Source organism: Tursiops truncatus, chromosome 9 (genome assembly GCF_011762595.2).
Source record: "Tursiops truncatus isolate mTurTru1 chromosome 9, mTurTru1.mat.Y, whole genome shotgun sequence".
In the NCBI taxonomy this organism is placed as follows: Eukaryota; Metazoa; Chordata; class Mammalia; order Artiodactyla; family Delphinidae; genus Tursiops; species Tursiops truncatus.
The window spans coordinates 45609521-45636203 of record NC_047042.1 but is presented as its reverse complement, the minus strand read 5'-3'; the positions used below and the strand labels follow the sequence as shown (position 1 = coordinate 45636203).

At 45.9% G+C, this 26683-nt stretch overlaps 1 protein-coding gene across 1 annotated transcript; it reads right to left on the bottom strand.

The window, feature by feature from the left end:
- Nucleotides 1-2581: 2581 nt before the first annotated feature.
- DLX5 (distal-less homeobox 5) lies at nucleotides 2582-7017 on the bottom strand. The gene is made up of 3 exons (XM_033863050.2): nucleotides 6461-7017; nucleotides 4328-4512; nucleotides 2582-3275 (listed from the first exon to the last, which is right to left on the bottom strand). Exons 1-3 carry the CDS (start codon nucleotides 6813-6815, stop codon nucleotides 2946-2948), a joined length of 870 nt encoding a protein of 289 aa, XP_033718941.1. The 5' UTR covers nucleotides 6816-7017; the 3' UTR covers nucleotides 2582-2945.
- Between the last annotated feature and the right edge of the window lie 19666 nt (nucleotides 7018-26683).

Below are 26683 nucleotides of genomic sequence, written 5' to 3'. Positions count from 1 at the left end.
TGGTGAGAAGGAGGGAGGGTGGAAGCCAGGGCAAGGGAGAGGAACATCACACGGATATTTTTAGCCTTTGCTGAGGATCTGTTATTTTTACATCCTTGGGCGCAGGACTGCAGGGAGTTAAATTCCCCAGGGAGAATCCCCGCGGTGCCAGGGAAAACCCGCTGCAGACCGGTTTGCCAGAATATTTTCGTCCACGGCTCCCGGACCAAGTTAAAAAAAAAAAAAAACCGCGAGAGAGAAGAGGCCATTGCGAGTGGAAGAAGTGAGGTTAGCACAAGGGAAGGAATCCTGAAACCTAGTCTGTCCGCGCGGCGTCATGCGTGCCCGCGTCGCAACGAGGCTCTGGTGTCCTTAACAACAAGCAGTGTCAAGGCTGGGGGTGGCTGGGTGGTCGTTAAAGAAGAGCTTCCCTCTTCTTTCCGGGAAGAGTCCGAACTCGCGCTTCCCTCCGCTTGACCGCGCCGGCCGATCGGGGGTGGTAGTGAAGGGATCCCCTTTTCAAAGCAGGAGAGAGGAGGGGAGGTGATGGGGACGGTTGGAAAAATATCTGCCCTCTCCACGTGTAGAAAGATAAAGAGTGTGCTCCAAGCACATTCTTGCCACTCAGGCCCCCAGTGGGTGCGCCCCCTCCAGCCTTCGCGAACACGCACCCGTGGGCGGCGAGGGGTGCCAGCGCAGAGGGAAGCTGGCGCTCGGAAACCGCGGCGGGGTGGGGGGGAGCGTTTCTCTCAGCCGGATTCACCAGACGTAAAGCGCTGGCTCTCGGTGCAATGGAAACTCCCGCACGCCTTACAAGCCAAGAATGGAAAGCAGGAAATGGATCCCTCTACCTTTCCCCCTCATCCTCCTGTTCTCTGCCAGCGCAGAAAACAAAGTGGGCTCCGCACGGCTTTCCCCCAAGCGCGTCGCCATCCGGACGTTCTTCAGAGAAAGGAGGGCTGGAGGGGAACGAAGGGGTGGGGTGGGGGCGAGAAGCTTCGAGAAGAGAAGCGCTTTGGGGGTGGGGGAGGAGGAGGGGTCCACAGCCTTGGCCGCGGCCCATGCGCCGCCCCGGAGCCAGGCAGGGTGCCTCTCAAGACCGGCAAACCATCAAATCCCCTCAAGGTCTTTCTAAATTGGCAGGCTAGAAAGGAAAGGGGAAGAGAAGGAAGGAGACGAGGAGAGGAAAGGAGAATGTGAGAGAAAGAGAAGGAGAGAGAGCACACAGGTAAATTCCCCTCAGGGCACACAGCGTGCCTTTTCAGGTCTAGTCTCCCAATCCTGGAAGAACCTTCTCAGAAGTCCTCAGATGACAGGATGTAAATTTTTACGTTCTAATCTTCCCCCCACGCCCCCACCCCCGCCCAAGAAAACTATTTTGTCAAATTTATTGCTGCTGACTTCCTAGCTGTTAAATATATCTCACGCATCTTGTAATTTCCAACAAACGATTTCCCTTGGTATCCCAAGGAAATAGTCAGGCGAACTAAAGGACAGTCAAAAAGACACCCACAGTTCAGGCCTGGGAGTACAGCTCTAGACCCGGGCTGTAGCTCTGGTCACACTGTTGATGTCTGTATGCAGAGGTGCAGGGAGAAGGACGCGACAGAGGCCAGGGTTGCTGCAAGTCCTTCCTCTCTGCCCCAGAGAAGCCTTCACAAAAGAGAAATCCCTGCAAACAGATGCAGTTTCCCATCGTTTGGAACCTGCTATGCCACTGTCTTATGTAAAAGCAAAGCAGAGAGAGCTCCTTCCTGAAAAAACCAGAGCGGTAAAGAGGATGAAGGAAGTAATTTATGTTTGGAATATTGTCTCACATGATATGAAATCAACACGGGTCCACAATACTTTCCTTCCTTTCCTCCACCTCATAATTCCCTCTCTTGGCAGAACGAATGCATCCCCCCTACACACACATGCCCTGCTTGGCCTACTGATTTAGGTCCATCATTGTTTTCAAGTCCTGTGATCCTTTCCTCTTGTGAAAGAGCTCAGATACATTTATAATCATACACTGAGTTCAAGGCACTACCATTTGCCACACTGCAAACATTTCAGGTTTTTAAAAAAATGTAATAGAAGGGGAAATTTCTTTTTCTTTTTTTTCATTTTCTTATCTCTGGAAGCTCCCTTTGAAGGGAGTGTAATTTGTCTAATTGCTCTGGCAATACACAGAGGCTGATGGGGAGGGGGGCAGTCTCCACCATAATTGCTTTGAGCTTAGAATTCAGAGTGGTTATTGAGGGATTTCTGCTGCTTTCTTACACACAGGGAGGGCTGTATTTAGATTCCAGCATTACTTTCTACCTGAAACAATTTGGGGTTAAACTTAAAATTATCTAAACGTTTTTGTGGTTAGGCCAAAAAAACACCTAAATGTGTATGATGTGGCAGTACTCTAAACAGGCCACATATGTATATAGACATATAAAGTACAGCATCCAACGTATACACATCTACAGTTCTGCATCTACACAGCCCCCAGTTTCTGTCTTCCCTTTTACCTTGTTGGATCTCTGCAGAGTTTGTCTTCCTTTAATTGCCTGCACAAAATGTCACTAGCCCATTATAAGTGGGGCAAATGGAGTATATTTTAGAAGCATTTTGCTTTCATGGTCGAAATAATTTTATTTATCCAGAATATACAGTTTAATTCTTCTATCTACACTTATTTACATGGTTAAAATAACATTGAAAAAAGTCTTTTGAAAATTTGAGGTCATAGATTTCAAGGCACTATTGATAGTGTCCACAGTTGCGCAAAAAAGTTCGTCTGTAAAAAAAGGGGGGACGGGGTCCTTTGAAATGCAATAACTTACATGCAAAAAAAGCTTTACACATGAATCTTTTTTGTTTCTGTTTTCCAAACTTCCCCATATGAATTCCTTTTTTTTTTTTTTAAATGATTTTCTAAAACAGCAAAAACACAGTAGTCCCAAAAAAGACAGCAAGAGAAAGCGGCCGGTCTAATAGAGTGTCCCGGAGGCCAGCGCCAGCGGGTGCTGTAAGGAGCCGGGTGGCGGCAGGTGGGAATTGATTGAGCTGGCCGCGCTCGGGTACCAGGAAGCCGAGTTCTCCAGGTAGCTGGACGCGGGGGACTGGTTGGAGGTCGGAGGGTGGGCATGAGGGTGGTGGCTGAGCGAGCGGGACGAGCCCTGGGGCTCCCACACCGCCGGAGACTGAGGCGAGTTACACGCCATAGGGTCGCTGGAGCTGGGGCTGTGCTCCGGGGGCATCTCCCCGTTTTTCATGATCTTCTTGATCTTGGATCTTTTGTTCTGAAACCAGATTTTCACCTGGGTGGGGGAACAAAGGCACACGTTACCGGGACACTCAGAGGCTGCCCGCGCGCCTCCCCCAGGGTGGCAACTGGAGGCGATTTCGGCCGCCAGAAGGCCAGGCCCTGGCGTCTCCCCGCAGCTCTCGGCCCACGGTCAAGGGGCTGGGCCGGGGGCAAAGCCTGCATCTCGGGCCCCAGAGGGCGCCCTGTTGGCTGCTGCTGGGGCAGGACCCCCAGGCTTTTGTCTTTTGTTGGGGCCGGGGGAGGGGGCGCGAGTGTCCGCGGCCGCGAGCGCTCACGGGTAGGCCTGCGCAGAGCGCCTGCAAAGCGGCGCCACGAACGTCTCCAGAACAACCGCCAGGGCCCGGTGAGCTAGGGGTGCGGGACTGGCTACGCGCGCGCGCGCGCGAGTGTGGCGGACAAGGAGCGGTCTCCCCGTTTCCCGACCGACCCCTTTCACTCCCTCCTCGGCTCCGATGACATTCTTTATTCTTCCAAAGACCCCCGTGGGGCTGGGGTGGGAGTGAAGGGAACGGGACGATCCAGGGCAGATTTCCCCGTACAACCGCGCCCTCCCACCTCGGAAGGTCAGGCTGCTGCGGCCTAAAGCTCCGCAGGCGCAGGGCGTGAGCCGTCAGCTCTTCCGGCTGCAGGCGACGTTCCCGGCTTGCGCGCGGCCTAAGACCACCGAGAGCCCGCCGGGCCCCGCTCATCCCGAGAGGCTCTGCATTGTGCAGAGAACCAGACAGTTTCTCAAAGCTTCGAGAGTGTCCTAGAAACAACCCTCCCCTTGTTTCCAGCCTAGGAAACCGGCCCCTCAACGCCCGAGGCTCGAAGGGGTGGGGCTTGCATCTCGGGATGAACGCGGTCTCCATCCCATCCCTACCGTCGCACGGCGGCGACACCCGGCCTGACTCCTAGAGGGAAGGGCGCGGGGTCAGTGTCTTTCTCTCTGTGAGTTTCTCGCGGGCCCTATTGAATCGGCTCCAGCCCGCCGGGACCGAACCCCGCGGCCAAGCCAGGCTTGCAGCCCAGGCGGGGCTCTGGCCCAGCCGCGGCCGGATTTACCTGTGTTTGCGTCAGTCCCAGGGAGGCGGCCAGCTCGGCGCGTTCGGGCAGGGCGAGGTACTGAGTCTTCTGAAACCTTCTCTGTAACGCGGCCAGCTGAAAGCTGGAATAAATAGTCCTGGGTTTACGAACTTTCTTTGGTTTGCCGTTCACCATCCTCACCTCGGGCTCGGCCACTTCTTTCTCTAAATAATCAAAACAGACCCGGTTAGAGTTGTCGGCAGACAATGGCCCTTTTGCAGAACTTGCAAATACAGTCCTTGAATTTATTACCACGCAGCCTTCACTCTCTTTTCCCCATATCACCACCTTTGCTTCCTTCACGAGACCCCTCTCTCCCCATCGTGGAAAATCCAGGTAGCCTGATTAATTCCCTACTCTGTTTATTCAGGTTCTCCTGGGTTTGTGCAAGGCGCCTTGTACAGCAAAACTCCTTTCTCGGCGTCCGGGATTTAGCCCTTGCAGCGGTTCCTGCTTCACCCGGATTCGTTTTCAAGCCCACCCTGTGTTCACCGACGTTTCTTGGGTGAGTCTGGCCAGCCGCTCCCGGGGATTCAAGGGGGAGGCCCCGGACCGCGGCCCCCCTTATGTCAGCGTCTGTTCGGGCGCCCGCAGAGGCCAGACGCTTGGGCAGGGAAGACGCTAACCGAGGTCTCCAAAGTTCAAAGACCCACAAGCAAACTATGCTCCTTCAATTCAGCAGCAAGCCGTCCGAGCCGCCGCAGACAGAGGGCCGATTATGCAGCCCCCATAATCTCCCTGCAGATCTGCGAGGGCACAGATGTGTCTGGTTTCTTTTACAAATAGACTTAATAAGTTCTTGGCCAAAAGAAAAAAAATCTTTCATTTATGTACGAAGTTCAGAGACACTGAAAGGAACGAAGACACGCCTCCCCCCTCCACCCGCCCCCCCCCTCCCCGCAGTCTTTTAAAGTTTATCAGGAGTTATAGTTCCAATACAATTTGAAAAGGAATCCGCGGTGGGGTGTTTTCGTAGGAAAGGGGCGGCAGGTCAGGACGAATTTAGCAGAATTGTGAGTATAGACTTGGGAGAAAAAAGGCTCTCGGAACGCGTGTTTTACAAACGTGCCCTGGGGCCACAAGTCCCCTTTCACAAAAGTACCATCTTATCAAAAGTGCCCATCTCTGCAAGGGGCGGAGAACCTCTCCTCGGGGTGTGTGTGTGTGTGTGTGTGTGTGTGTGTGTGTGTGTGTGTGTGTGGTGTGTGTGTGGCGAGCTCCTAGGAGAGGAAGGGTGGAGGATGAGAGCTGTGGTCTCGATTCTGCCAGAGCAGGGGGATGCTAATATTAGCAGGATTATTAATGTGCTGGTGGGAAGAGATCAAACCTGACCAGCAAAACCTCTCCTAGGAGACCTCATACCTCTCTTACTGCCCAAGCTCACTAACCCTCTTAAACTCTCCAACTAAGTTTCAAGGCAGATGCAAAAGGATATGGGAAGGAGAAACAAATTGTAGGCATCTAAGGGAGAAGGAAAAGAGTATTGCTCCAATATCGTGACCCTTCAGCAACCCTCCTCCGCCTTCAAATGGCTTTTTGTTTTGGGAAATGCCTTGGAGAAACCGCAAGGCTCTCGGCGCGCTCTTCCTCTGGTGGACTACAGCTCTCCGGCCCCCACCCCGCCCCGCGCGCTCCGGGTACCCGCACCACGCTGGTTCGCGGCTGCTCTCACACTAATCCCCGCAGAGTCTTTGAGGCAGCCTTCCACTCCCACTCCTCGAGCACGCTTACCCTAACATCCAGCAAATAACCTTCCGTTCATTACGTAAACGCCGCTCAGGCTGGTTGATTCTTTTCTCTCTCTACCCCTACCCTCTTTCCAGCTTCGCCGGCTTCCGAACGGGCAAGCTGGGAATCCAGCGGCTGAGGGGTCGCCCGAGGGTACCAGAGAGGAGAGACGCTGGTCCGAACTCCCCCGCGGGCTTCCTCTACTAAGAATCTCTAAAATGCTGGCTCGGGAACCTCTCGTGGTTGCAGAGTCCCGGCCCCCACTCCCTTCCGCCGGGTGAGCCCGCGCTGCAGTGGACGGCGCGGCCCCGGATCTCCCACCGCATCTCGCTCCTCCCTGATCCTGGCTCCCCCTGTGTCGGTCCCCACCCCCAGCCCCCGTACCTGGCTGGCTGGTGGCGCTCGGGACGCGGTTGTAGGCGCCGCCGTACTGGTGGTAGGGGCTGGCGTAGCTGTAGTCGGCGTAAGCTTTGGCGGGGTAGCTGCCGGCGGCGCCGTTCACGCCGTGGTACTGGTACTGGTAGGGGTTGAGCGCTTTGCCGTAGGAAGCCGAGGTAGGAGAGCAGTAGCCATGCGGGGCTCCCCCCGTGGGGCTGTAGTAGTCGGAATCGGTAGCCGACGACTCGGGCAAAGTTGGCGATTCCTGAGACGGATGGTGCATGGCTGCGGACGTCTGGAACGGGGCTTGGAAGTCGCCGGATCGGATGCTGGGGACCCTTCTGTCAAACACTCCTGTCATCGCTCGCTGGCGGCGGCGGTTGTCCTTGCTGCTCTGCGGCGGCGGCTGCCCGAGTTGGCCGTGGGGCTGCTCTGGTCTAAGCAGACATGGCTGTGGGAGCGAGGGAGGAGGAGGAAGAGGAGGAGGAGGAGGAGGAGAGGCGGCGGCGGCGGCGAGGAGGAGGCTGGGAGTCTTGGAGGCTCTGTCTCCGGCAGGCTGACTGCTGGCTGAGGCGCAGCACAGCCTTGGTTAAATCCTTAATTGCGCGCTTACGCACAGCGGGGTGGATCGGGTTCCATTGGCCAGGGCCTCAGGAGCAGCAGCAACACCCTAACTCGTCCAACTAGTTTTAGCACAACAAAGCATTGCTTAAAAAAAAGAGGGAGAAAAAATGAAGGGGGGGGGGGAGTGTGTGTGTGTGTGTGTGTGTGTGTGTGTGTGTGTGTGTTGTTGTTGCTTGCTGGGGGAAGGGGGGGGTCCTCAGGCAATCTGTTTTCAGTGAATACTAAAGACAACGCAGAAGCGCCAACACCCTGCTCTGTACTGTCTGGAGACAATGTGTTCCAATCAGCAGCCTCAGAAAATGCACATGTTTTGGGGATGAGGTCGACCACGGTCTTTCCGTGCTCTGCACCTCCCAGCCAGCCTCGAGCTGCATCAGGGGCGAATGTGGATTGAACACTAATATTGAAATGGGCAATCAAAGCGGGGTGGGGAGCAGGGATGTGGGATAAAGGTGAGAAGAAACTGATGAGAACAATATTTTTAGTGGGATACTGGGAGCCAAGCTGTAATTTACATGTGTTGAAAATCTGTGATTTGGGAAAAGACAGACAAATTTGCAGCAAGAACTTCCTTTGCCCGAGATGAGTTATTTCTCAGACAAGGGCGAGACAAGGATGCTCAAGAATGCACTCTTAATGGCAGAGAGAGTTCCTGCAAGCCTAAATCCCTACAACGACTTAAAAAATCGCTGTCTTAAGCACAAATAGCTTAATGACTCCCAAATTGCTGGTCCCCAAGAGGAGTGGGCAGCCCCACACTTTGTTTGATATTCTAGTCTATTTGGATGCTGTTGGAATAGAGGATCAGTAATTCTGTGTTCAGTGGTCAAAGATTCCTGCAAAAGTGAATGGTCTACTTATGACTTGTCCTCACGGGACTAATGGGAAGCCCAAGAACACTGGGAAGTAGACAGATAAAAGTTCTTTGGGGAAGTTGGGTGAAGCCCATGGATTTCCCTCTTCCAGCTCCATGGAGGTGGCACTGAGGGCCTGCTTTTCCATTTCCCAGGGTCCGGATTCCTGTACCCTCAATCCCTTTATTTCTTGCAGTGAAAGCATCTTAGCTCATATGCAAAGGGAGAAAAGGCTCAGGAATCAAACACTTGGTATTTGGGATCCAGAGTTTGCCTTTCACAAAGTGTCACTCTTGCTCTAGTGGTGATCTAGCTGGGAGTTTAGAAATTTAACATTAGTCAGTTTACCGCTACCCACTTCCTCTCCCCTCAAATAGGACACTCCAGGAGCTGGATCCTGATTTGGGCCCTCCCAGCACCTTCTCCCAGGGGTTCTAAGACCCGGAACCTGGGAGCTCCACCCGACATCCAGGGTGGAACAGTCTGGCTTTTCATCACCACCTCATCCCTTCCCTGCCCCACCCCCGACCCAACCGAAGAAGAAAACGTCTACATTAGTTGTGTCTAGTCTTAGTTTAGCCTCACTTTGGCTGTGGAGCTATTTTGGCCCAAAACAGCCTAGCAGGAGAGCCGAGGGGTGGGGGCGGGTCCGGAACTCGGAGCAGGAGGCCAGCCTCGCTCCGAAACTCCAAAGCCGAGCAGCCACATGTGCACCAACTCCCTGCCTCTGGGCGCCGTAAAACCATAGCTATTGTCGCAGAGCCCTCCAGGGGCAACTTCAGCTCCGGCGCAAACAGGGAAGGGAAGGTGTGTGTCACAGGGTCCACAGCGCCCCTCCTCCCACACCCACCCAAGTCCCTGTTTGTGGCCTGTGCCGCCCCAGACTCCTCTGAGATAGAAGCTCAGTTAAACAGAGCCAAGGCTGTCCGCCCATCCTCACCCCATGCTATGGAGGTCGGCACGGCCGTTCGCCCGCTAGGTTCTGGCTGAGAAGGACCACAGGGCTTCGGGGAAACACTACAGACCGCAGCAGGCTTGCAGCCCTGGCCTCTGCTCCGGAGTTCCCAACACCCATCGAGTCACCTTACACGCATCCTGCCATTTAATTACACGAATCGCTTCCCCAAAGCAATGCCAGGGATGGTTCAAAGCGCCTCCCGGTTCGGGGAGCAGGCGGCCTTCCGCAGCACCCCACCGTATCCCCGCAGCCCCACCCTGGCACTCTCTACTTTTTATAGATTTAAAAGTTATTACGTGGCGGGAAATGAGGTCAATACCGTTATGCTAAATCGGGTGTTCGTAGCAATGTCCTTAGACCTTGCTGAGAAGGCAGATTCCAATCTGGAAAAATTGGAAGCTGCAGAATTTGGACAAAATTTAGAAGTTCAAAATCCGGTTGAAAACACAGTGTTACAAAGTTAAATTATTCTAGACCTTGATAAATTTCACTTTTCCTCCGACCAAAAAAAAAAAAAAGACATTCTTTCCCATGTTTTACACAAGACAAAAAGGAGTGGGGTGAAGAGGAAGGATTTAACTTCTTTTTCTCCGTTCCTAAAGTGGTGGCCCTCACGCCAGACTCCGAGCCACTTGTGCAAAGGCTTCTGCTGGGTGAGGCCTCCACACCTGGATGTGTCTCTGAAGGTCCAGAGCATCGACTTTCTTGCTTTGTCCTGCTTCTTTTCTAGGTTGACCCCACTTCCCCCTACCCTTCTTTTCCTTAAAGGAAGCGGGAGCGAGAGGGAGCGCTAAGTTAAAAGGAGCGCGAGTCTGATCACGATATGGTCCCATTTCCTTTCACGTTAGAGTCATTGTGGCTTTGTGCGCGGCTGGCACCGGGCCTGGCCGGCGCTTCGGACCCACACTCTGGGCGCACACGTGTTGGGTATCCCGGCTGTCAGGGTAGCAACTTCTGCTGGTACTGTGGTGCTTGTGATACCAAGGCTCAGAACTTTGTTTTAAGACCAGCGGGCCGGACGCTGTTACTTCTTTCAAAACCCACTGACAGGCCCAGCCGCGGAGAAACAGCCCCACGGCTTCAAACTTCTCCAGAAGTGCTCTCCTCACGGCGACACGTAGGAAGAATGTGAGTAATTTCATCTCCTAGTAGCCGAATTTTGCAAAGGGCGGGAGGCGGTGGAGGGGAAACGGGCCGTAAGAGTAGTGCAAGTCTTTACCACGAGCGCCACCCAGTGTCCGCGAGGAGCAGCGTGCAAATGGCAAACGCTTCCCAGGCTCACAGTCCCTGGCTGGACAACGCCCGTTTGTCCTGGGGTTCGAGTCGGCTACCACGTGGCTTTCCTTCTCTCCGCTTCCAGCAGATCTTTCTCTCCACTCCCACGCCCTTCCTTTACGTTACTCCGTATACATTCATACTCTTCCTCTCCCTCTCCCCCCTCCAACCGGATCACTTTTTTTCTGGGTTTTAGCACGAAATCCAGCGATTTGGGGGAGTACCATGCTCTGGGATGACTGGAATCAATCGAGGGTGACCCTTGTTTCCTAGACAGTTCTGAAGAAGCAGGCTCTCCTCTAACTGGATGAGGCGCTGGAGAGACTGAGGGTGATTCACTACTCCCGGGAACTGGAAAGATGGTGCCACTCTGAGTTTTCAGGGAGAGTGCTTTGGAAAGGCGTGGCAGGGGAAGTGGGGGGGGGGATCATTTTAATAGCTGCTAACTCAGTTTTTTCCCTCTGACCTATCTGGAAATCTAGTTACTCATAGGTGTGCCGAAAGTAGAGCATCCTTTCCTTTGGGCTTGAAGCGCAGACAAATTACTGCACTTGAAAATATTTAGTTTATAAATTATGATCTTTTTAATATGGACGCTACTATTTTATTTAATTAAAAATTGTACTCATCAATTGGATGCACGAAATTCACTTAGATAAAGGACCTTCATAACATGACACTAGCACATATGCAAACTTGATGTAAACAAGTCTTCTTTATTTTAGAATTTTTTAAATCCGTGGACTACCTGTCTTAAAAGTCCTTTCCTTGGTTTGAGGTTTATTTTAGTTTTCATTTGCAATGCTTTGTCTATTATTTTGTTTATCTGTCCAGCGAAAACTGCTCTGAGCAGTTCACTCTTATTATGTCTTTTTTTTTCTTTTTTTTTTTTTTTGCGGTAGGCGGGCCTCTCACTGTTGTGGCCTCTCCCATTGCGGGCGGAGCACAGGCTCCGGACGCGCAGGCTCAGCGGCCATGGCTCACGGGCCCAGCCGCTCCGCGGCATGTGGGATCTTCCCGGACCGGGGCACGAACCCCTGTCCCCTGCATCGGCAGGGGGACTCTCAACCACTGCGCCACTAGGGAAGCCCTATTATGTCTTTATTGATCACGATTCATCTAGAGTACTTTTCATCCTAGAAATCTCGAACACAAACACAGCTGGTTACATCATATGTTTTGTGGAGATAGATCTGAGTAATTATTTTATTTACAATGGAGCTTCATTTTTCTTTGAGCTAGGGCATGAAGATCATTTAATAACTTAAGGTAAGAGCCCTGAAATCTTCAGTTTGATGTTTGTCTATAAAAGACACATTTCCGGGCTTCCCTGGTAGCACAGTGGTTGAGAGTCCGCCTGCCGATGAAGGGGACACGGGTTCGTGCCCCGGTCTGGGAAGATCCCACATGCCGCGGAGCGGCTGGGCCCGTGAGCCATGGCCGCTGAGCCTGCGCGTCCGGAGCCTGTGCTCCGCAATGGGAGAGGCCACAACAGTGAGATGCCCGCCTACCGCAAAAAAAAAAAAAAAAGAAGATAAAAGACACATTTCCATGAATTGCGATGAGATGAAAAAACAGGAGTGATGATTGCAAAAGTGGTGAAGTCTTTAAAAAAATATCACAAGTTGTTGTCATTGGTTTTGGCAACTCAGCTGAATGGCTTTTGTGTCTCTTGATAGAGAGCCAGGCATACTGGCTTGGAACTGACATTCAGAGGTGGTTCATCTTCCGAGTTAGCAAAACTGTTTAATTCCCCACCGAGGTTTAAAGTTCTTCCCGTGCACTTGTGAGGCTGAACTAACTAGGCCCAAGCCAAAATGCTTTGGAGCCCATATGAATTGACAGTGAGGTCACCCAGGGAGGGAGGTGAGGGAATGGGGGTGTGGGGAGGTGACGGAAAGGATAAGTAAAAAGAAAGATTCCTCCCATGCTGAAATTAATTACTGTACCCCCCTGCCCTCAAGAAAAATGTGTTTGGAGTTAAAGAGCATCTCCAACAAAGTAATCTCAGAGGATTCACTAGCAGGCAATTATATAAATATTCTGAATAAATTAAAAATCCCCAGAGGGGGAAACTATTTTCCGCTTAATTCCAAGCTAATAGGACTTTTCAGTCTATTTCCAAATGATAGTGCAGATCATAGACTTTGGCAGATTTTGTTTTTATAATTAAGACATTAAAATGTGTTTATTCATTTAACTTAAACATAACTGCTTAGGAAAAGGCCTTAAGTATCCACTCAAATCTATTCTCTATGAGACAAATTTAATATACCACAGCTGAAAACACTTCAAGTTCATCTAAGTAGGAAGTAAATGGGATTATATCATTATAAGTCTTTGCAAACTGAAATTGAGTCATATTCTTCCTCCTAAACTCAGATTTCATCTTCTTGAAAAGAAGGTTTGGCTGTGACACTATTTACAAAACCTTTATTCTTCTTAAAGATACATAAATTCCAATTAAAAAATACCCCTTGTGGAGTTAAAAGAAAAGTAATTGGCAGACAGGAATTCAGAGCAATGATCCAATTTTGGCAAGGAGATAGCAAGAGTGAAGCTTAAGTCATTTTTAATAACATTCTAATTCCAAGATCAGTTTAGAATTTTAAAGTTCATTGATCCTAAGCCACTGTGTTTTTATGATCTGACAACACTGTATGCAAAGGTGTAAAAAATCACTCCTAAAGTCAAATCCGTTCAGATTATCCAATCACTGTGAGCTGGGTTAAAACTTGGCCCACAAATATATGCACTCAGGTGGGTAATACAGTTTTATAGATATTTTTGCACCCTGCCTTAATTATATCATTTTAATAGATTAAAACAAACAGCAAGAAAATACCAAACCTTTTTGTACAGCTGTGTTTACTACCTTATACCTTTTGTAAAGAGAAAGATTCTTAAATAGGCAACCCCAGCCTGAGATAAGAGGTTTCCCTGCTGTGTTACACAGCATAATCAGTGGAAGGCACAGTGCCCACCTGGACTTGGATCCCTCTGTGCTCCTGCAGAAGAAAATAAAGGCAACGGGAAGGAAAAGTCAATAGCTTTCCAAGTGAAGTGTAGCTGACACAGCAATGGAGTCCATTTTTTAAAAAATTGTGGACAGAAAAGATACCTTACCCTCCTTGTACCCAGAATCTTAGTAATAGTCAACTTATATAGACCAAGAGCAGTTAAGCAGAATTTTTCTTTTGCAACACCAAGTCTTAGTTTTATTTCTCTTTCTCAACACAGCAGACTCTTAGATGGTGCATTTAGCAAAGTATTGTAAACATATACATTCATGTAATTTATTGCTGCATCCTGGGTTACAACTTTGCGTATGTGACTGCAGGTTCCCAGTGGTTTGAGTGCATTTTCTCAGTTTTACCCCTGAATGGTGTATGCATTTTAATTGGTTACTTCGGAAATCGCGGAACACTTTGGCTGCTACTGCAACTTTTCAACAGCCCTCATTTTGCAATCAACATACTATGTGTCTGCATGCACTATTGTTAGTTTTCTTTCCTTTTTTTTAAAAAAAATATTTATTTATTTGCACTATAGTTAGTTTAAAATTGGGTTGGAGGAGTGGGTGAAATGGGTGAAGGAGATCGGAAGGTAAAACATTCCAGTTATAAAATAAATATCATGGGGATGTAATGTACAGCATGGTGACTATAGTTAATAGTATTATATTGCATATTTGAAAGTTGCTTAAGTGCTCTCATAACAAGGAAAAAAATGTAACTGTGTATGGTAATCAATGTTCACTAGACTGACTGTGGTGATCATTTTGCAGTATATACAAATATCAAATCATTATGTTGTATACCTGAAACTAATATAAGTATCAATTATATCTCAATAGAAAAAATAAAATGGGGTTTAGGGATATCTGTAATTTTACTTACAAGTTCCAGGAATGCTTGGAACTGTAGAGGGAAAAGATACTTCTTTTTTATGAAACTCTGGACTTCAGCTAGCCACAGAATTATAAACAGATATTGTATTAAATCCTCTCCTAGGAAAAAAAGAAGTGAAGATGGAAATCAACAAATTAAATAAACAAATAACGGACACAGGCTAGAGTAGCTGTATTCATACATGAAGAAATTCAGAATATACTGTGGATGCACTATTCTTTCCCTACACTTTTCCCTTGCCTCTTTGTTATTTGAGTCTCTCGCTGCTTCAGGGGTGTGCTCTCATAGCTTTTTCACACTTGCTGTTTAAGAGTTTCAGACACTTTCAGGGTCATGTTATAGAGTAACTGTGCTAGGTCACTGGTAGTTAACTTACATAGTAAACTTGGAGAGGATAAGGAGAATTTTTTAGCATTGAGAAAAAGAGATGAACCAAAGAGCTCATCTTTGCTACAGTGATAACATTTTTAATAGAATTATTCCTGAAACCAGTGAGTTAGGTGTAAAACTGGTGATTTTAGTTAATTTAGTAATTAAAATCACCTGATAATTTCCCCTTACCTTACAAGCACAGTGGAAAAGATTGGAAGAGAAGTAGAAGGATGGAGAACAGCAGGATAGAAACAGCCAGGCATTAATGACCACTCTTCTGTCTCTGAATTAGAATAGTCATTGGGGTGGCATTTAGGAAAAGCGTGTGTCCACCCAAGGATTGTTTTTTGGGGAGCACTTCCCAGAGAGTTTGCAATAAATGGGGTAGAAGGTGCTGATGACAGTTCTGTCCTTTGTGACTTTCTTTTCCTGGGTCATTAAAATTCAACGTGACCCTAAATATCACAGTTTAGGAAAACATTCTCTAAGTTTTCCCAATATGTTACTGGGTTCCTTTCCTCTTCATAGTCTTATGGTGAACATTTGGCATGTCTTGTGCAAATTTTATAGGCCTTTAAATGGTTTTTCCCAAAGGGATTTCATATATGATTCACTTCTCCTTTCACAGTAGCCTTGAGAAGTAGCTATGTCAGGCTGTTAGGGCTGGTCTTCAACTTAGATATTTGCCTTTCCTTTAACTTGGACTTGCTCATATTCCATATTGGCACTCTTACCCAACCCTTTATTGGCAGATTTGAGCCATGATGTGGTGGCACTGGCTGCCAGCCGCTACTGTTGGGACTGAAGCACCTGGCCTTTGAGGGCTGGTATAAGCGGTGCCAAGTGAATGTCCCTTCCCTGCCTGGCCTCATCCCTCTTTCCCTCTTACTGCCAACCTTGCAGTGTTCCCCTTTTCCTTGTGCTAAACATTGCGCTTGCCCAAGCCCCTGCCCCTGTAGGTCAGTGGGCACATGAGGAAGGGAGATGCCTGGCTCAGCTCTCCCCTGCCCATGGAAGACAAGCTGCACTCCAGGTGGGTGGGCCAGAGGGAGGTAGCGCTGGCAGGAACTCTGGTTAGGAACTTTATATTTGTTTAGCTCTTTAGAAATGCATATCCACTTTCAAATACATCTATTTTGAATAAAAGGTACTCCTTGAATACCTATTTGACAGATTAGTAAACTGAAGCCCAAAGAGTCTACTTTTATAATAATAATACCTTGAATTTGCTTAGAGTTTTAAGCTTAAAAAAAATCTCAGCGGGTTTTATAATTTAATATTTACCTCCACAATATTCTTGAGAGGTAAGTAGGGCACTGAGAAATCTGACTTCCTAACTTCCTATTTTCACTACATAAACCTCTGCTGTTACCTAAGGTTAGTCAAAAATTCCCATGGTTAAAATGCTATCTGTATACACACACCAAAAAAAGTTGGTCATAAACAAATTTGGTACTCTTTTTTTTTTTTTTTTTTTGCGGTACGCGGGCCTCTCACTGTTGTGGCCTCTCCCGTTGCGGAGCACAGGCTCCGGACGCGCAGGCTCAGCGGCCATGGCTCGCGGGCCCAGCCGCTCTGTGGCATGTGGGACCCTCCCGGACCGGGGCACGAACCCGTGTCCCCTGCATCGGCAGGCGGACTCTCAACCACTGCGCCACCAGGGAAGCCCTGGTACTCTTTTACTATGTAAAATAACAACATTCATTAGGCATTTACTGTGTGCTAATTGCTTTACATATATTTTTTCATTTCTTTAAAAAAATTTTTTTATTTTTGGCTGAGTCGGGTCTTAGTGGTGGCATGTGGGATCTTCGTTGAGGCATGCAGGATATTTCATTGTGGTGCGTGGTGTCTTCGTTGCAGCGCTCAGGCTTCTCTCTAGTTGTGGTGTGCGGGTTTTCTCTCTCTAGTTGTGGCGCGCAAGCTCCAGGGCGCATGGGCTCTGTAGTTGTGGCGTGCAGGTAGTTTGCAGCACACAGGCTCTCCAGTTGAGGCCCGTGAGCTCAGTAGTTGTGGCGCGTGGGCTTAGTTGCCCCACGGCATGTGGGATCTTAGTCCTCTGACCAGGGATTGAACCCGAGTCCCTTGCACTGTAAGGCAGATTCTTTATCACTGGACCACCAGGGAAGTCCCTTCATTTAAAACAGCCTGTAAGGAGGTGCCTTCATTATCCCATTTGCATGGAGGAATGTGAGACAGAGAGGTTAAGAATCTTAATTACGCTCCTGTGGCTGGTAAGTTTATTGCATGGGGGAATCTTGCAAAACTTTCCAAAAATTTCCCAAACTGGAAATCCTCTAACCTGTGGAAAATGAAAGCAAAGAATTGTGGCTTTAGTTACCAGGACCGCCAGGGAAGTCCCTGTAAAGGTTTGTTTACATCAACAATTTCCTTTCCTTAAATGAACCTCACTTTTCTTTAGGATACAATTGCTGGTTATTAACCTAGGAAGTTGAATTGAGGTATGATGTAAATTGGGGTTTGGGAGTCCTCAGCATTGGAACCAGGAAAATTCAGGGGAAGTTGCTCTAATAGAAAGCTTAATTTCATAACTGATGTTAAATGGCAATGAACAATTGGTCCCTGGAACTAATGACAGTCTACATAAAACTGAGCTGGAGATCTCATTCTACCATTTGCCTCCTTTCCTTTCATTCTTCTCCTCCCCCCTTCACATTCACCTATGTCTCACACATCTATCTATAGACTATTCTAACAAATTTTCAGTTTCTTATCAAAGTTATGTGTAAGTTGACCATATCATTCAAACCGGGACACTTTTGAAAATGAAAAGGAGGTGGTAATAATTACCCTAGGACAAAAGGAGTAAGCTGGAATTATCCTGGCCAAATCTTGATTTTAGGGTATACTTCTGACATTCCCCAAAGTCTTTCAGGAGGCCACCTTGGGAAGTCCTGTTCAGTAGCGTGACATCATGGAAATTTTCATGGTAGGGAGAGCAGAGGTTTCCTAGATGCCTTGGGGTTGAGCTACTGGGCCTGTATCCAGGAGTTTAGGGATGGTCAGGACCACCACCTGTGATTGTGTAGGTTGTGCGCTGCACAAGGGTGCAATGATGAAGGGAGAATGGGAACTAAAATCCAGCCTGTACCATACTTTCCCAGCCATATATCCAGGCGAGGGGCTGTATCTGCCCCAAGAAAGGTGCATCTGTCTCTAGCTCACACAGACACCACATAGACTGGGAGAATCTCTGAGTACAACAAAGTTCAATCTTTTGTCTAATTTTTCCTAAGTGTTGACTCTATATCCCTTATTTCATTTTGATTATTATCTTTTTAACAGTCTTGGCAGAAATCGCGCCTCTATATTTAAAAAATCATTTAATCTGAGTCTCCCACATAATAGAAAACTTCAGGGAACTGAAACCCGAGACTCCCAAATGCACAAAACTATACGCAGAGACTTTGTTTTCTTTTAAGCTTGAACCTTCCTAAAGCTTTTCAAAATCTGGTGTATAGAGAGGATAAATGCTTATGCCTAAACTGACCTTGTGTTAAACGGCTGTATTTCTTTTCTTCTGTGAGGTGTGACGTATACAACAAAGATGTCTCTCTTACTGCCAAGGTTTCTTCAAAGAGTGAAACTTGGAGGACTATTACCTTTCACAAAACTTTGAAAAATGTACTCCTTGCCCTTGTAAAAGAAATGACTGTCTGGTGCAATTAATGTTGGACCATAGACCCAAAGAACAATGAATGTTTCAAACACAAATTGCTCTTGAGAATCATAGTCCTATTCTTGGCTTGAAGACGTTCACGTAGGAAATTAACAGAGAATTTTAATAAAAACTCTTTGGATAAAGGAAATTAGATGAGGAATGCCAGTTTGTCTTTTAAGTTGCTTGAGCACATCTGTCATAACAGACATTGCTCCAGATTGTAGAACCCTTTCCTTCTAACATCTCTTAATGTTAGTAGAACTTACAATGCCATAATTTCCTTTTATTTTTGACAGTGTTATACTATCTTTATAGACTTACGCTGACAGCATTTCATCTTGACATCATTAGATCATCTCATCTGACTTTTGCATGGTGCACATCATTACATTACGGTGATGGCGCTATACAATTACCAGTGAGATGAATAAGGTATTAACATGATTACTGGAAAAAAAAGTTAGCACATACAGATATAGCATTCTGCATTTGAAAGCATATTATAGCTATTAATTAGTCTGCCCAGTGCTCCTGGGATTCTGCGAATCTTACTATTCTTTTTGTACCAAGTAGGATAATGAAAGGGAGACAAGATTACAGGACCAGGCACTTGCTGAACTTTTCTTAACTTCTTTGACTTTTTTAAACCTAAAAAAGTTGGATGTAAAAATTTACAGTAACTAATCACTGTCTTTAAAGGCCAGACGTGAGAAAATTTCATTTAGAAATTCTACTTTTCCTCTTTTCCATTTACATGATTATCATGACAATTAATGAGAATCAATTCCAGGTGTTGTGAATGTTGGTTGATATGTAATCTGGAATTATTTAAAGCCTCCATATTAACAAAATAGAATAGATTTGGTCTGAGAAAAATCCCTTAATTTTTTAATTGAAGTATAGTTAATTTACAGTGTCGTGTTAATTTCTGCTGTACAGCAAAGTGATTCAGTTATACATATATACACATTCTTTTTTCTATTCTTTTCCATTATTATGGTTTCTCACAGGGTACTGAGTATAGTTCGCTGTGCTATGAAGTAGGACCTTGTTGTTTATCCATTCTCTATATAATAGTTTGCATCTGCTAGTCCCAAACTCTCAATCCTTCCCTCCCCCTTGGCAACCACAAATCTGTTCTTTATGTCTGTGAGTCTGTTTCTGTTTTGTAGATTTTGTTCATTTGTGTCGTATTTTAGATTCCACATATAAGTGATATATGGTATTTGTCTTTGTCTTTCTGACTTAGTATGATAATCTCTAGGTCCATCCATGTTGCTGCAAATGACATTATTTCATTCTTTTTATGGCTGAATAGTATTCCACTGTATATACATACCTCATCCTCTTTATCCATTTATCTGTCAATGGACATTTAGGTTGTTTCCATGTCTTGGCTATTGTGAATACTGCTGCAATGAACATAGGGCTGTATGTATCCTTTAGAATTATAATTTTGTCTGGATCTCAGGGGTGGGATTGCTAGATCATATGGCAACTCTATTTTTCGTTTTTTGAGGAACCACCATACTGTTTTCCACAGTGACTGCACCAACTTACATTCCTACCAACAGTGTAGGAGAGTTCCCTTTTCTCCACACCCTCTCCAGCACTTGTTATTTGTAGACTTTTTAATGATGACCATTCTGACCAGTGTGAGGTGGTACCTCATTGTAGTTTTGATTTGCATTTTTCTAATAATTAGTGATGTTGAGTATCTTTTCATGTGCCTGTTGGCCATCTGTATGTCTTGTTTGGAGAAATGCCTATTTAGGTCTTCTGTGGACTTTTCTATTGGGTTGTTTGTTTTTTTGTTGTTGAGTTGTATGAGCTGTTTGTATGTTTTGGAAATTAAGCCCTTGTTGGTCGCATCATTTGTAAATATTTTCTCCCATTCTGTTGGTTTTCTTTTCATTTTGTTTACGGCTCCCTTTGCTGTACAAAAGCTTGTAAGTTTAATTAGGTCCCATTTGTTTATTTTTGCTTTTATTTCTATTGCTTTGGGAGCCTGACCTAAGGAAGCTTTGATATGATTTATGTTTGGCAAAAAATAGAGAAGGTTTTGCCTATGTTCTCTTCTAGGAGTTTTATGGTTTCATGTCTTATGTTTAAATATTTAAGTCATTTTGAGTTTATTTTTGTGCATGGTGTGAAGGTGTGTTCTAACTTTACTGATTTACATGAGCTGTCCAACTTTCCCAACACCACTTGCTGAACAGACTGCCTTTTCTCCATTGTATATTCTTGCCTCCTTTGTCATATAGTAATAGACCATAGGTGTGTGGGTTTATTTCTGGACTGTCTATTCTGTTCCAATGATCCACATGTCTGTTTTTATGCCAATAACATGTTGTTTTGATTACTGTAGCTTTGTGGTACTGTCTGAAGTCTGGGAGGGTTATGCCTCCAACTTTGTTCTTTTTCCTTAGGCCTTAATTTTAAATCACTAATCAGGAAATCATGTGGTCAAAGGCTGATATAGAAACAACTTTAGAGCCATAGAAATTTGGATCGTTGAAAAGCCTCAATATTTCCATCATATGTTTTCTAAAATATCTCACCAGGGTAATGCCTTACCAGACTTGGGAGACTCGGTATTATCTGGGTAGGCGAGGATAGGCTGATTGTGTTTTCCTAAATCCCACGATTTACCATGATATCCAATTTTAAGGTGATAAAATAAATTGGTTGTATGAATTCGTCAAAAGTTTTATAAACTTTCTGAGCCCCAGTTTTGTAATTTGATTAATTACAAAGGAAATATTTATTGTAAAGATTATCACGTTGGTAAAATGAGATGACAGATGTAAATCTCTTGGCTCAGAGCCTGGGCATAGTAGACACTTGATAAAGAGGTACAATTACTATAACTTAAGAGAGCTTGACTGGCCTGGGAACTAGGGCAGAAACTTTGGTGGCTTGGGAGCGGGACTTCTCAGGGGACATTTCTTCACTCTTGGCCCCTCTTCTGCTAGGTTTATACTGCTAGGATAGGCAATATTCCAGAATCTCAGGGATTATTATTTTACTTGGCCACTCTCTGCAATGATTCAGCAGTGAAAGGGAGCAGCTTCAGTGGATGAGCCTGTGTAGATGGAGCAGAATCAGTTTGTCTAACTTTGACTAACTAATATTATTTTACCAAATCCTTCCCCACCCTCCCGTACAAGGAAGAAACCAAATGAGAAGAATACAAATTTTCACTTTAAACGAATAAAGTCATAACTCCTCGAATTATACAGATGTCCATATATATTGACTTATTTACCATCACATCAATTTTGTGACAAACTAATATTTTTAATCAAATGAGATTTTTTTTTAAGTGAGTGAGGTTTTTTTTTTAAAATTAATTAATTTATTTATTTTTGGCTGTGTTGGGTCTTTGTTTCTGTGCGAGGGCTCTGTCTAGTTGCTTGCGGCGAGCGGGGGCCACTCTTCATCGCAGTGCGCGGGCCTCTCACTGTCACGGCCTCTCTTGTTGCGGAGCACAGGCTCCAGACGGGCAGGCTCAGTAGTTGTGGCTCACAGGTCCAGTTGCTCTGTGGCATGTGGGATTTTCCCAGACCAGGGCTCGAACCCATGTCCCCTGCATTGGCAGGCAGATTCTCAACCACTGCGCCACGAGGGAAGCCCCTCAAATGAGCTTTTGAGGTCAGGAATACTGCATCTTTTATATCTTATGCACAACTTCCAGTCTTTCCTTATACTTTTGGAATTTACTCTTTCCTTTTCACTCCCAGCCTACCTTATCCTAGGTCCTCCTTGTCTCAAGCACTGCTATTGCAATAACCTCCAATTTCAGTCTCTCTGTGTTCCACTCCACCAGCCTCACCCTCAATCTGCCTCACCAGTGATAGCTATTCCCTGCGAGATCAAGCCCAAACTCCATACCATGGCATGAAAGGCTTCCACAATCTGGCTCTGACCCCATCAATCCAGTATATTTCCATCTCCTTGAGCTCCCCAAACAATCCCATTTCTTCAGTCAAGCAGCTTTCCTCCTTGTTTCCTGATCATAGCATATATTTTTCCACCATCTTTGACTATGCTGATCCCAGCTGGGGTTCAGTGTAGAAAGCAGAAGTCATTCGCGATGTTTGAGGCAGCGAGGGATTTCATACAGGCAGTTGGGTACTTACTAAAGTGTCAGAAGGGCTGGAGGAAGAGTCTAGGCTGGGCCTCCAAGGACGACCCCTGGAGCATCATAGAGGCTGCTAACAGACAGATTTAATTCAAGAAATGCTGCAACAATCCAGGGATCAGAAACTACTGCTGTCACTGCTGTTGCAGTTGCCTCTTAACCAAAGAAGCTGAGGAAAAAACACCAGAATGTGGGGGAAAAAACCAAAAATTCATTTCCATAACGTGTAGCTAGCATAAAGAGCCCAAAGGGGTATGAAAATGGCCTTTCCTTCATGTCTGCTTTCTACATGGGAAAAAAAAAATGCATGTCTTTGCAGCCTGAATCCTCGCTGAAAAGAAGTCTTCCTATACATGAGGGAAACTAGAAAAATGGTGAATGGAGTTTGAGAAAGCTAGTCCATGGTTTTAACACCAGTCCTTGCTTCCTTGCTTACCTCTCCTAGACGCGTGATGTATGATATCATGTATAACGTAACACCAAGGTCTGCCTTCTTCCTTCTCCACCAAAATTTACTTATTTCAAGGCTCAGTTCAAATGTCTCCTCCTCCAGAAAATAGCAAGCAATGTCAATGATAGATCTTTATACTTCCTAGTCATCCTGAACCACATTGCAGAGATGGTAAATATGTGCTTCACATAGCCACACCCTGCCTCCTTATACCCTGACAGTCATCTCACTTGAATAGCAAGATGAAAGCACAAAATTGACTCGGCCTGGAATTGGCCTCAGAATCCTTCTTATCACAGTACTCAAGTCAGCCTCAGTCAGCTGATAGGTGATAAAGGCATGCCCCCTGCCCTCAGGTGGGTCTTCCCTTACTCTTAAATCATCCATCTCTCTGACTTCCCCACCCACGGACACTGTCAGTGTCCTGTTTCTGAGATAGTTCTTTCAGTGCTGAGATTTTTCAGCACAGGAGCCTATGAATGCACATGAGCCTAGATTCTGCTTCTCTTTTTCAAACCTCTCTTCCAAAGTCCAGTTATATATCTTCAAGTGGACATTTCAATTGATTCCATAATTACCTCCAACTCAGGCAGATGGACCTTATCATCATGCTTCTGATTTTCCTCTTTCTTCGAGGAGTCCAAAATTCTCCCAGTCACAAAGGTGGAAAACTTTGCAATCGACCTTGATGACCCTTTCTCTTTTCTTTCTGTAACAGGGATGATATTTGGGATGGGGAGGTTGTTAAACTGATTTTTTTATCCTTGGCAATCCCTAATTCCTAGTTGAGCCACAGATCTCACACCCATGTCTGGCCAATGTGTACCTTAGAGTTTTCTCCATAGTCTCAGGAATATTTAGCTTCTACCTGTGTTGGGTAGGCTGTGAAATTCTGCCCTAGGGTAGAAGAGAGATATGACATAGAAGAGTTTAAACTGAGAGAAAGAGGAAAGCTTTTTTAAACAGTTGAGTAAGAGTCTGTTGTATATACACCACATTTTCTTTATCCATTTATTCATCTATGGACATTTATGTTGTTTCCACATCTTGACTCCGAGTCTTTTCTACCCCATTGCCATGATGTCACATGAGCTTTACTAACAATGGGATGTCATCCTGGGGAGGAACAGGGAGAGAGAGAATCTAAAGGAGCAGCTTTCAAAAAGAGATTGAATTATTGCAAAGTGTCTTTACAACAGGGAGACTAAGACACTTGAAGTTTTCTTGACCTCAGAGTCATACTTAGGGCAGTGGAGTCTAATGAGAAAGATAAGCTTGGTTATAGGAAATGAAGAAACACATTTTTTTCTTTCATATACATTGTATATTTGAAGCCCTGATTCTTTTCTCCTTCTGTGGAAAGATTGCTTGCAAAAATGGCTCAAATTTTCCATCCCTCTCTGCTCTACTCCCTTTGTAACATGAAGTTGCAGCTCCTCCCATCAAGAAGCGGAATCTACTTTTTGAATCTGGGCTGGACTTGTGACTTTCTTTGTCCAAAACATGGTAGAAATCATGACATGCCAGTTTCAAGCATAGGCCTCAAGAGGCCTTTCATTGCTTCTCCTTGCTCTCCCAGACCTCTACTATCACCATGAAAATAAACCCTGGCTAGCTTGCTGGAGAAGAAAACCACATGAAGACTCAAGTCAGCTCAGAAGATGTCATCTTAGATCAGCCAGCCTCCAGCTGATACAACAGATGATTCATGAGTGAGCCCAGCTGAGATCAGAAGGGCTTGGCACAGCCGAGCAGAATACTCCAGACAACATAGAGTCACAAGAAATAATACACAATCATTTTAAGCCACTAAATTTTGGAATGGTTTGTTATGCAGCAGTAGCTAACAGATACGCCTATAGAAGTACTACTACCCACTGCATCTTTTTCTTCTGTCACTGTGTCACAATAACCACCATATCTTCTTACCTTTTAGTGCTTTCCCTCTCTAACACATCTTGCAACTCTAAGCCAGGTCAAGCCTTCTGCATGTCTTTCTTTTCCTTTGAGTCCTGGGAATCAAAATAACAGTGACATTTGACACCAAGTCACTCCCTGATTTTGTTTCCAAGGATACTATTTCCTCCTCTTGCTGTGACCTTCAGTACTTCTTGGCCCTCCTCAGTCACTGTGGTAGCTCCCAGAAGAGCTTCCCCAGTTGGGGCCAGGGATGCAGCTTGCTGGTCTGGCATGTTCTGTGTGCTCTGCTTTGTACCACCCTCCCCCAGTCCTGTCTCTGAAGGGAAGTTTTCCTGACGGAGTTTATATGTACCCTTGATTAGAGGGTCTTTTCAGTGACTACAGCTCAACCTGGAGTAATATGGCCTCCCATGGCTATAGCATTGTACCCTAAGACCTTTGAAAGGATACCTGAACTTCTAGTCTCTCAGCTAAATTATCAAGGAAGTTGGAACAAGAAGAAAGGGCTGGATACAATGGAACATTATTCAGCCTTAAAAAAGAATGAAATTCTGACACATGCTGCAACATACGTGAAACTTGAAGATGTTATTCTGAATGAAATAAGCCAGACACAAAAGGGCACTTATACGAGGTACCTAGGAAAGTCAAATACACAGAGACAAAATGTAGAACAGTGATTGGCAGGGGTGGGGAGAAGAAGGCCATGGGAAGTTATTATTTAATGGGAGTAGAGTTTTGGTGTGGGATGGTGAAAAAGTTCTGGAGGTGGATAGTTGTTGATGGTTGCACAACAGTGTGAGTGTACTTAATGACACTGAACTGTACATTTAAAAAGAGTTAAAACAGGGCTTCCCTGGTGGCGCAGTGGTTGAGAGTCCCCCTGCCGATGCAGGGGACACGGGTTCGTGCCCCGGTCTGGGAAGATCCCACATGCCGCGGAGCGGCTGGGCCCGTGAGCCATGGCCGCTGAGCCTGCGCGTCCGGAGCCTGTGCTCCGCAATGGGAGAGGCCACAACAGGGAGAGGCCCGCGTACCAAAAAAGAGTTAAAACAATAAATTTTATGTTACGTTTGTTTTACTAAGTAAAAGAAAATAAAATTATAAGAAACACACAGTGAGGTACCACATCACATGCACTAAGATTGCTATCATAAAAAAGTTTTTTAATGGAAAAAAATGAAGACTGTCCCAATGAGACCTTCGAACTGGCCAAGACTTGGCTCAGGCCTCTAAACTCTCTCCTAGATCCCTTGAGACTTTGTTTTCCTTCTGGGCTTGAGAGTCTTACTCTGTGTTCTGATGCAAGGCCTCAGCCCAGAGCCACTTTCTTGTTTGGGTACTTTCCCATCTCTTCTCCACTGAGTCAACCCCCCTCATCTCTTAGGTCCAGTTCATATCCCATTTGCTGTATGAAACCCTCCCTGATCACCACCCTAATCTTTCTGTCCTTTGAGCTACCCTTGACCTTATTGTTTGTGTAATTAGCCCTTTTCATAAACTGTTTCACATTATTAAAATCTTTTAAATAGTTCTTTGTATTTTCAGATGTTGATATCCACATCAGCATCTATTTATCCTGGGCTAGATCCTCACTACCCAACTCATCTATACGTACTTTTAAAAAAGGAATCAAATTTTGTATCTCTTTTGTTCTCTTATAATAACTGATAAAGTGGGCCACGTATAATGTTGCTCAATAATTGTTGGTCAGTCATTTGATTCTGTGTTGTTCCTGCTCACATAATCTTGACGGAGCTTTTCTGAGAAAAATGCCTGAATCCAGTGTTTCTCAACATTTTTCATTATTGCACAGTCCTCCCTGCAGGAACGTCTACAGGCGTCTTTTGCTGATCTCCTTTACCGTGAAGTTTTAATGCCACAGATGAACAGTATATTTCTTTATGGAATATCTGTATATCCATACATAAAAAGAGCAAGATTTTTTTCTCCCTTCAAGAACCAATTTTCTTCCGCTTGGGGGAGATATCACTCCCACTGAGAATGTGTGTCTCAGCCAAAAGAGGAGATGAACTTT

Bases quoted from the DNA above. Each gene is read 5' to 3' on its own strand.
- DLX5 (XM_033863050.2), bottom strand. From the start codon at position 6,815: ATGACAGGAGTGTTTGACAGAAGGGTCCCCAGCATCCGATCCGGCGAC. The intron at 4,513-6,460 runs GTACGGGGGCTG...TTGATTATTTAG, and splicing joins GAGCGCCACCAGCCAGCCAG to AGAAAGAAGTGGCCGAGCCC. The intron at 3,276-4,327 runs GTAAATCCGGCC...TCCCCCACCCAG, and splicing joins TGGGACTGACGCAAACACAG to GTGAAAATCTGGTTTCAGAA.